General features: G+C 23.9%; 1 protein-coding gene across 1 annotated transcript in view; it reads right to left on the bottom strand.

Moving 5' to 3' along the window:
* Positions 1–5,282: 5,282 nt before the first annotated feature.
* Positions 5,283–11,811, bottom strand: part of LOC145835350 (exportin-6-like) — a 36,279-nt gene continuing 29,750 nt past the window's right edge. Inside the window, exons 20-27 of the mRNA XM_082942906.1 lie at positions 11,297–11,473; positions 10,062–10,230; positions 9,674–9,785; positions 9,281–9,448; positions 8,778–8,876; positions 8,483–8,575; positions 7,632–7,778; positions 5,283–6,894 (exon numbers count right to left, since the gene is read on the bottom strand). Coding sequence (XP_082799032.1) covers positions 6,793–6,894; positions 7,632–7,778; positions 8,483–8,575; positions 8,778–8,876; positions 9,281–9,448; positions 9,674–9,785; positions 10,062–10,230; positions 11,297–11,473 — 1,067 coding nt within the window. The 3' untranslated portion in view covers positions 5,283–6,792. The remainder of the gene's footprint in view (positions 6,895–7,631; positions 7,779–8,482; positions 8,576–8,777; positions 8,877–9,280; positions 9,449–9,673; positions 9,786–10,061; positions 10,231–11,296; positions 11,474–11,811) is intronic.

Genomic DNA, 11,811 nt, shown 5'->3' with positions numbered 1-11,811 from the left:
TTTTGAAATCTCTCTGAGTTGAAATTTTCAAAAAATCAAGAATCAACTTTGTCTTAAGTCTATTTAAAATAAAATCAGATTTTTTTTTATGTAAACAATTACTTTTTACCTTTTATTATAGTTAATAATACATATCTATGTAAAAAGTATTCATTTAAAAATTTCAAGGAAATTTCTTCTAAACTAAAAATTCTGTTGAGTTTTATACTAATAAGAAATCACAAGTTTGTTTACCATTAAGACTTTCTTTATATAAATATAACTTTAATTAAATTACAAGGGTGTTTAAGTTACGATTCCTTTATACGTTATGTAAACATTGATCTTAAACTTTTTATTCTGACCTTAAAAAATTAGAAAGTTCAGTAAACAAAACAAGTTTTTTTTTTTTCTAACACTTTTAATTACTTATTTAAAATATTTTCATCTTTGAAATAAACAAATTATTTACGAAGTATTGACAGCTGATTTGATAATTTATTTAGTTTTTAATGCTTTTCGTTCTTGTATCTTATTTTTTTAATATGTAGTCACCATTAAAATCAAACAGTATAAAAAAAAAATTATAAATATTGAAAATTATTAAAATTAAGATAAATTTGAAGTAAAAAGATATTATACGAAGCCAAGTTGTTTTCGATAAGTTAAGTAAATGTTTTTTTTTTTACTTAAACTTCAAGTTAATAAACAAATGTCAGTGATGTTTTGTTGTAGAGATAATTTTTGAAATCAAGTTTGTAATGAATATTACTAAATATTTAATTAAGCTGGATGCTTCAACACTATTTAAAGTTATTCATACAAAAAACTTGAGTTTTGTAAACAGCTTAAATCAAGTGTTAAAAAATTATACAAATTGCCTCCTGTTTTCTTGAAAACTTATTTATACTTGAGGTTTTTATTAATTATCTGAATTGTTTTTTAATTCAAAAAAAGTTAAGCTTCAGGGCAAAAAATTTATAACAAATTCATACATAAAATAAATTTAAAAAATGGAATAAAAAAATTATATTAGTTGCTTTAAAAAAGACACGTAGCTTAATAAGTATATTTTTAGTATATAAATGCGTCTTTGTTTCAACTATTAGCTTATAAAGACTTTGGGAGCAGATCATTTCTAACCCAATCATTTACACCCTGATCATTTCTAACCCGATCATTTCTAACGCGATCGTTTCTAACCCGATCGTTTCTAACTCGATCATTTCTAACTCGATGTAACCCGATCATTTCTAACTTATTTAAATTATTCATTTCGATTTTTAGATTTCTTTATTTAGCACTTATTTTTAAAACAAACTAAGTTTTACAAAAATGATCTTTTAATAAAATTGAATTTTGCTGTATGAAACAAAACCTAATGTTTATTTTTTTCTTTATAAACTACTTTATTAATTTTACTAATTTATTAAGAGTAATACTACTTTATAATAATTTTGTTACAATTTATTGTACTTATATTTTTTCTTAATTTTGACTTTTTTCTTATTATCAATCTACTCATATCGAACTTTTGGTTTTATATGTTTAAGATTTACTACACGACAATCATTCTAAAATAAGGAGAAATTGAGGTATTCTTACTTTAAAAAACTTATCTTAATCTAAATTTACTGATGAATAAAAATAGCTGTGTTAAATATTAAAAAAGTGTAGATTTTTTTAATGCTACGCAAACTATGAACCACAAAAGGTTCTATAAATATTTCATATTTTCTGTAATATTAAAAAAAAATATATCTATTATTACTTTTTTAAACAAAAATGTTGTTATTCGTCAGTTAAATTAGGTTTTCTTAGTTTTTTTTAACTAAGTAAGAAGACCCTAAATAAAAAAATAAATATAAAAAAAAAACTTTCCAATATTCCAATAAATATTAATCTTATATAAAAACAAAAACACTGACTATTGTAGTTAGTTAACTGAAAAAGATTGCAATGAAAATTAGTGAAAATTTATATGTGTTTTTTGAGATACGCTAAGCAGGCTAAAAAGAGCCAAAGTTTCTCAGTTTTTCTATCGGCTTATTACCGACCCAATAAACCCGAAATCAAAAAATAAACGTGATTCGTTTTAGCTATATCATTTTGCTATTAAGTTCTGTAAAAAATATTCTTCAAGAACAAAGAAACTGTTGTGTGTTGAAATCTTTAAGTCAAAAAAATAAACGTATATTTATCTACCCAGACCTAGAGCAAAAAAAATCAATGGCGCTTAAACAAACTTGTTTTTTTATACAACAAGTACGAGGATGATCAAATCTCGTCTCGTTAATCTTCTTTAAAATTTTTAGTTAAGTTTACACCATATTTGAAAATGATTATCATTTAAATCAATTTAATTGATTTAAGTACAACTAAATTAAAACTTATGTTGATATACTTATTATTTTCTATTTATTTTATTAAAAAGATTAAAAAAACGTAAGCACAAACAAAACAACAACGAAAAAAAAAGCATTTTATATAAAAAAAAACTTATACTTATAATTACGAGCCAAAGATCGTTGAAACTCTTTTCATAAAGTAGATGTAATTGTAAAAATAATTAATATATTAAATTAAGTACTAATTCAAGTTATATTTATGATATTTTTGATATTATACAAACTTAAGTGAAAGTTTTTAATAAGATTAACTAGACGAAATTTGAAAACCTTCGAACTTGTTACTTTAAAAACAAATCTATTTGTGGTTAAATATAAAAACAATGATTTTTCACTAAAAAAACAAAAGCGTTCTAAATCGTTCATTGTTTGTTTTAACTAGACTATCTAAACAGGTCTTTGCAAGTTGTGGAACAACTTTTTAAACTTTAGAGCTTATAGTAGAAATTAGCAGACTGTAATATAGTAATAGATTAGTCAACTACTATACAACGCTTGCGCTAGATTTACAACAAGGCTTATAGACTCTAATATAAAAATATTTTTATCTAAAAAAAACCAATCTAGTAAATCTTTTTTAATCTGAAAAAAAGTTCGATTTAGGCAGTTTGAAAATAAATAAAAAATCTAAATAAGGAAAATTGTTTTTTGTTAAGACAAAGTAAAATCTATTTTAATAAAAGAACAACTTTGTTCACACTAGTTTGGTTTCAAAATAAACACTGATTAAAACAAATATAAAAAATCATAAAATTTTACTGATCGAGTTAGATACGACCGGGTTAGAAATGATCGGGTTAGATATGATCGGGTTAGAAATGCACGGGTTAAATATGATAGGGTTAGAATTGATCGAATTAGAAATGATCGGGTTAGAAACGAACGGGTTAGAAAGGATCGGTTAAAAATGACCGTGGGTTAGAAATGATAGTAAACCAATGACTTTGCTTGCTATCTTTAGTTTACACTTACTTAATTTGATAATGCTGACTGTTTAAGATATTTTCAAAGCAGAAAAGTTATTACTAATCTTTTAGCACTTTTAGAGTTAGTGTGTGTTAACGAAAAAAAGAAAATAAAGCAATACGTAGAATCACTGAGGGACCTTTTAAAACAAGGTGGTATAGCCATATTAGAGATTTGAAAGTCCACAAGAAAAACGGCACCGAACTGTCGAAATATATTTGGAAATTGAAATACAATAATACTGATTATAACTTTAACTGAAAAATTTTACATCACATCGGAGAAGCAGAGAATCCGCATGATCTGTACCTATTAGAAGATGAAAATAACAAACGCTGACGGAGGAACTTCATAAAATAAAAGGAATGACTTAATATGTTCATTTTGAAAGCTTTATTTTAAAACTTGAGAAAATTTGATAAATACATCACTATTCTAACTTGTACAAGCAAATATTAAAACCGACAGAAGTAACTAACTTAAAAGTTTCAATTTTATAGCACTATTAGATTTTATAAGCCTAACTTATAATTACGCCACAATACGATAGTTTAATTTTTATAAACAGTTAAACAGTCTAGTGTTTTAGTTGCAAGTGTTTTTTTTTTGTTGTTCACAAATTTTACAAGCCATCTAAATGAAAGTGTGTTTATTTTTTTTTAATTCTAAAAATTATAATATTATTAAGTAGCTTACATTTTTCTAACCTTAACATAAACTAACCTTGTAATTTTATGATTTTTCTTAACTGATAGCTTTAAACTATAAGTTTCATTTTTTTTACACATAAATGCCGGTTTTAATTCAAGTTTACCGTAATGTCTTCTTACAAGTTAGTATAAAAAAATTACAGATTTTACTCAACTGATGATCTCGTTTAATTAGTTCAAACGAGTGAAACATTATTTTATTAATAAAATTTAAATTGATCATTCTCCTTATTATTAAGTCGAGAACTTTTTTGAGATCTATAAAGTAAAAAGTACACAATGTTAATATTAGCAAACTTTTTAATAAAAAAGTAAAAAAAAAGCTTAAGAAGTAATTTTTAGGTTATCACAAAATCATGTGGAATAATTGACTTTAAAATAAAGGGAAGTAATCATTGAACTTAATATTTTTGTAAAAAACAATTTACTTTGAAACAAAAAAATTTAAACAGTTTTATTTATGTGAGATCAGTAAAAGTTTAGTTTAAAGACTTTTTTTTGCTTATATTACAATATATTAAATAAATTTTATTAAAACAATGGTTGTAAAATTACTGGGTTGTTGTAGGGTTTCAATGGAAGTGTATTACTTTTTATTTTACAAGTGCGGCTTAATTTCTATATTTAACTCAGATACATTATACAGCTTATAAGTATTCAAAGAGGTGTTTGAATAAACAGTTAAATTTAGTAAGATAAACGATAAAAAATTTATACTAATAACAAAAACACTTAAAATATTATATAAATTTGCTTTTTTAAAGTGTAAAAATTCTGGCAAAAATTTTAAATAAGTATAAAAGAAATATTTGGTTGTAATTATTAATACTAAATTTTAAAATATATTTAGTCTAAGCTTAAACACTTTATTTAGTTTTATTATTTTCCAAAAAACACAATTTACTGATTAAAGTTATAAAATTATTCTAAAATTGTCTACGGTTAAATCACTTTTACTCATGTACACATGACTTAGTCATAAATTCATACAAAAATATCTAAAATTGTTACCGCTACGTATATAAGTGATCTTCTGAACAATTCAAAAACAATCTATAGGTCAATACTAGTTATCTTAAGTAAGAAACTTATTGTTATAAAAGCTATTTAAACACCATTTGCAATAGATTTATTAATAGTTTAAAGTAGATTAATAACAAGTAATTCATATATAAACAATAATAACATAGTGATTAAAAAACAGAATATATCTTTTAGCACATTTATTTTGTAAAAACTTTATAAATCATGATTTTGACAACAGAAAATAAGAAAAAGAAAACACTCATAAAAGATTTAACAAATTAAGTGGTAAAATATCGGCAGCATTCCAAATCTTATCCTAGATCCGCTGAAAGCTTTAAAAACAAGGTGAAGATACTAATTTATATGAAAAAAACTAAGAATATCAACCAATTTGATTTACACTGAAAAAACTGAATCATTTTAACTTATTACGCTTAAAATCAAAAAAAAAAAACTACTTTATGTAACATGTTTCTAGAAGACTATATTAACATTTTAAAACTAAGAAGCATTATGTTTGTAAAAAGTTCGTGTGTACTTAATATATACTTATAATTATATTTTTTGCAAGAATTTAACATTATATTTTAACTATCGTTCAAAAGCGTATATCAAACAAACTAACCTCAACTAAAAAACTGTATGAGTTTTATTTATAAAGTTGGACGTTAAAAACATAATTAAGTAATACCAACTGAAAACTACTAAAAAAAAGCCGTGAAAATAATCTGGTAGATACGTTTAAGTTGTATGAAACACGGTTGGCATCCAATATTAATTTAGTCTGTAAACACTAATATCAACTAAATAATTAAAATTTCTCAGATAATTAAAAATGTTAGATGCTACGATACAAAACGCAAGCAAATTAGATAGAGTTATTTAATTACGGCAAATAAATGTCATAATACTTATTTACTATAAGACTTTCACAGAAATGAAACATAAGTATGCTTTGTGAAGTTTTTAAACATAAAAATGTTTTAATTGTTATTAAATAAGCTCGTCTTGTAGCACAGTGGTGAAATAATCAACTTCAAAATTGTTAACTTTATTTAAAACTATTAAGATATATGGACGAAAAAAGATTTTAAGTACAGGGTTGCCATTCTATGAGGTAAAAAACCCAGCCTGAGTTGCATCTAGCTAGCTTAAATTTATGAAAAAAATTGTAGCTTGAGAATAAAACTTTTAAAATTTATTGTTAATTAAGTTAAACACCTAATAATACTAAAATAATAATAAAAAAGACTAAACAAAAACAAGAATTTTAAGAAATGGTTTACTTTAAGTCAAACTAGACTGAGATTTAGGAAAAACATGTAAATTAGTCTGAGTTCTGCAAAAAAAAAAGCAAGCCATCTTTAAACTTTGAATTTATTTTAATTAGCTTAAGCTACCCTCAGTGTGTGGCAACCCTGTAAGTTCGTTCTTGCGGACGCTTTTAAAAAACATAAATTATATTAAAAAATTTTGTTCGAAGGACCATTTTTAATTTATTGTATTTTATAAAGAGAACGGTAAACCTTTAGTAAAATAACCATTACAATTAAAAAAAAAGTTTAATCATGTTTACCAAAACAAATAAAAAAGTCTGTAGGTGAACAAATTTGGAGGCACCCTAAGAGTACTATTTTTTACATAAAAGGGTTGTAGGTAAATAAATAGCTTATTATCTAAGAAATAATGTATTATCAAAATATTTAGAACTGTACAGTTCCGGGTTGTAGTGAACTATTGCAAAGTTGATAATATCGCAAGTCTGTCACAAATCTCATTAAGTTAGAGGTGAAGGTAGGCAAATCCTGAAAAAAAAAGTTTAACTTAAACATAATTGAAACAATCAATTAATACAAAAAATACTTTATATATATACTACTATTTATAAGTACTTTCTGTAAGCATCAATAAAAAGTTATTCGATTGCAAAATTAGTAAAATAATCAGTTAATTAAAAATGAGTGATAAAATAAGTTTCCTAAGTTATAAAAATGTAAATAAAGTAATAAATTTATTTTATAATATCAGTAATGATAGTATATACATATTTACTCAGGGTTGCCACTCGTTTTTTCAAAAATTTTTCCAGGTTTTTCAAATTTCTTTCAGGTTTTTAAAAGTACACATTTTAAGGTTTATTTTTGGTTTAAAGTTAAATTTAAGATAAGTAACAGTGTTAAACAGTATAAAAACATTGAAAAGATACTGTAAAGCTAAGTTAAAATATGTTTTTATCTACAGGATAAAATTTTTGAGTAAAACCGAAATTTTACTACTAAACAAGTTAAAATTATTAAAAATTCCAAGTTTTTCCAGTTTTTTTTTCAAAATTTCTCAAATTCAAGGTTTTTCCAGGTTATTTTTGCCTAAATTGTCAAATTACAGGTTTTTCCAGGATTCCAGGTAAAGTGGCAACCCTGTATATTATAATCAACTGCTTTGTATATAAAAGAAAATAAAGTTTTATCAATTATAAAAAAAGTACTAAAATTAATTTATTTAAAACTAAGTTCTTTTATAACTTAAATCTAAATAAATTTACTTGATCGCCTTTGAAATTTTTATACAAAGTTTTCTTCTGATCCTGCGTAACTTCTGGCAAATTATAAAGAAACTGTGGTAATAAAACTTGGTGGAAATAATTGAAATCAACTAAACACATTTGATGTACTACCGAACACAAATCATCCTAAAAAACAAAATTCAAGTAAATAGTGAAATAATACTAGTTCTGTTCAACAGGTCAAATTCAGAAAAAATAAAGATAACTTATAGATATATATATTTAAATAAATCATAAATTACTTTATCAAATACTACAAACTAATTTCAGAAGAACTTTTTTGTCAACTTATCTTATAGGTTTTTATCTATATAACAGGGTTGCCAAATTTTCTTATCAAATTTTCTCTAGGTTTTTAAAATTTCCTCCAAATTTTTAAAAGTACACGTGTTTGGGTCAATTTTTAGTTTAAAATTAAGTTTAAGGTAAAAAACTGTGTTAAAGAGTATAAAAACATTGAAAAGATACTGTAAAGCTACTTTAAATATGATTTTTAATTGAAAAAAATTTGATGATGATATAAAAATTATCTATATGTTAAATATTGTGTCAGATCGAAATTTTATTATTTAAATGTAAAAATTGTTTAAAATTCTAGGTTTATTTAGGTTTTTGTAGCCTAAATTTCTTAAATTCCAGGTTTTTTAGCCTAAATTGTCAAATTTAAGGTTTTTCCAAGAGTTTAGTTTTTTTGGCAACCCTTATAAAAATTTTAATTGAAAGTTTCTTTTTTCGGGAGATAAATATAAAAAAACCTAATAAATTTATTTACATTTAAATATAAATCTAATTGTCTACAAAAATATTGTTTATATAACAAATAAACTAACGGTTAGTATATAATGAGTTTTTGCTATTAATACTTTTATGAAGCAAAACACGAACTCAAAAAGAACGTTTTCCTCAAATAATGATCCATGTATCTGAAAATTAACACTTTATAATATTTTCAATAGTTTTAATTTAAAAAAATAATATTAAATTTTTCTACAAATATAAGAATAACACATACTTGGTGTTATAAAAAAATACAAAACTTGAAGTATTAATCAACAAAAGTTTTTTTTTATTAAATTAGCTCAGATGGATTAAAATCTATTAAAAACAAAATAAATAAATATAAACTTTTTCATATATCTTTAATTTACAGTTGAGATCTTGCAAAATACTTATACTTTGTTTGTAAATTGTCACGTCTTCTTGTAAGAATGAGTTTCCAAAAACCTAAATACATATATTTTTCTTTAACTCTAATTAGTATCTACATATTATTTAAACATATTGAGTATAAGATATCTAACAGTAAACTTTTATACTTAAAGTTTAACTTGTTGTACCTAACAACGGGTATTTAATAACTTAATATATACAACACTTTTGAACAAAAAATTATTAATTGCATTTCTTCAAAATAAAGAGTCAAAATCAAAATAATCAGTGTTTTATTTAGTTTATTTTAACAAAACATACTTTTATAAATATTTTCTAATGTGTCAGATAAAAAATTATACATGTATTTTTAAATTCTAATTTATTTGAAAATTGCTAAATAATTTTTTTCAGAACTTAAAATCACCATAAAACGATAAGAATTTAATCTATCACAAAAAACATTTTTTACAAATTACCTGCATTATTTGTAAAAACTGCTGTTTGTGACTGATAGTTAAAGTGTTAGTTGAATTTTGTTTTAATAATGTAACCAAAACTGGAGAAGGAAAGAAATACCGATGCTTTCTACTAAGTAACTTATGTAAAAATTCAAACAGGGATGTCGAAATATCAGCTGATGGTTTCTGTTTGCATGTATAAATATTTTTAACTGTAAAAAAAAGTCACATAATTGTAAACTGAGAAATTAACAAAGATTGAAAATACTTAAAGATTTAAAAAAATTGGTACAAAATTAAGAATACTGTAAAAATTGACAAAAAAAGATTTCAATTTAGCTTTGCTACAAATATTAAAAAATATACATACACATTTACAATTCAATATGATATTAATTTAAGTTAACAAACTTTAACAATTAAAGGAAACACATTCTCGACCACCAGCTGAATAATATCAGAAGTTAAAATTTTAAATGCGGTTCCGTTTTCATCAATTACAAGTGATAACAGTTCAAGAAAGCTGAAAAATTGGATATATTTTTACTAAATTATTTGTCAACAGTTTCAAGAAGAGATAAATTTAATCAACAAAAAATAAATGGATAATTTAATATATTTCAACTTAAACTTATTTATAGTACATTTGAGCTTTTATTTTAACTAACATTGTTTTTGATACATTCCAACACTACAAAACTAAGCTTAATCTAAGAAAAAAACTAATAAAAAACAACAAATATTTTAGTATAAGTACGAAGTACAACGTTTGAGATTAAACAAAAAAATAAAAACTAACAGTTGGACAACTTTTTCTCCGTTGTTACTATTGAGTTGATGTTGCAGAACTGTAGAATTAAAAATAGTCATGAATTTTTCTATTGTTTTTGTAACTTGTTCAACACCAATTTGTCTTCTAAACGTTCTAAAAACTTGAAGATAAAACTTCATTAGCACTTGGCTTGTATCTGTGTTTTTTGTAATTTCAAAATTTAAAACTTCATAATACACATATAAAATACCATACGATCAGTAGCAATGTTTTTGCTATCTTCAGCATATCTGAGATGTTTTCGCTATTATACAGTAAGCACTAGACTACACCGTACGACCATTAACGACAGTTTCTAAGACAACCTACGACCAGGTTATTAGAACTTAACAGTAATAATCACAACAAATTTTGTTTTTCTTTAAATTGTTATTGAATGATGGCCAATCTGAGCTTTACTAAAGACAGCCGAAATAATGGAATGAGATAATTATCTTAGCTAGATAAAAATAAGATTTATTTGAACTGATGATATTTTTTAGCGAAACTTTGTTTGCAAAATAAAACTTTGAAATCGTAGTTAATTACTACTTCCAAGATAGTTACAAATATAAAGAGTCAATTTTGGTTTATTTAATCGCACAAAGTTAAATTTAGTCACAATTATATAGTAATTTTATTGTATGATCGTACCAGATGAATTGAAAAGTAATATTTTTAATTTCAAGCTTTGGCGTTATCTTATAATCATAATTATTATTTTTATTTTGATATTAGAGAAACAAAACAAATAAAATTCTTAAAATATTTTCAATCTTATTTTTGTGTTTATGCTTTTTCAATGTGCTTAAAAACTTTAATCTAAACTATTTACAGGAATTTTAATAATTTCAATATATATATACTAAAAAAGCTTATAATCTTTTTAAGAAACAAAATTTCTAATTTAGTAGTTTAGTTTTTTATATAAAACTTAATTATTCAAAATTTCAATTTAGTTTGTTAATACAGATCCTAGCGAAGTAACTTCGCTGGAATAAATGATAAAAACAATTTGTACAGTATTTTTTCTTTATTGAACTAACATCTACTTCTCTGTGTTAAACGAGTTATCAAACTCCGTGGAATTTTGTTAACTCATTTAACACAGAGAAACATATTTCAGTCCAGTAAAAAAAAGTAGTGTTTAATTTTTTTTATTACGTTTTATTTATCTAAAGACTAAGAAACATTAACACACTTTAATAAAAAAATATTCTAACCAGAATGATTGACATAAGAATCGATGAGCCCTAAAGAAAAATTCACATGTGACCGCAGTGAAGCATAGCAGATATCACGTGATTTACCAAGTTCATTGGTGAGGGATGTTGAAATTTCAGTTAAAATTATTACAGCTCTATGAATAAGCGGGATTGCTTGTTCTTTAAATTGTGATCCTAAATTTTTAACTTGTTATTCTATAAAATATATTAATGCTTAGCAGTGAAACAAGTATCTTTGTCTGAATTAATGAAATAGACTAGAAAAAATTTATGTATTCAAATTTTGTTTCAGTCTTAATTACAATGACTGACATATTACTTAAGATCACTTGATTGATATAATCAACAAAAACATCGGCGAAAGTCAGCAGAGCAGAAGCCTGGACTTTCGTATGCCGTGAGACAAGCTCAAGTTTAACATAAGGGTTGATCATGCCAATTCAATCATCAGACCACAAGTTATCAGTAGACTGAGTCCGGTTTTGTTCTGATTAGGACTCATCAGTCACTGA

This window comes from Thalia democratica, chromosome 5, assembly GCF_965202585.1.
Source record: "Thalia democratica chromosome 5, ktThaDemo2.hap1.1, whole genome shotgun sequence".
Taxonomy (NCBI): Eukaryota; Metazoa; Chordata; class Thaliacea; order Salpida; family Salpidae; genus Thalia; species Thalia democratica.
This window is presented reverse-complemented; position numbering and strand designations above follow the sequence as displayed.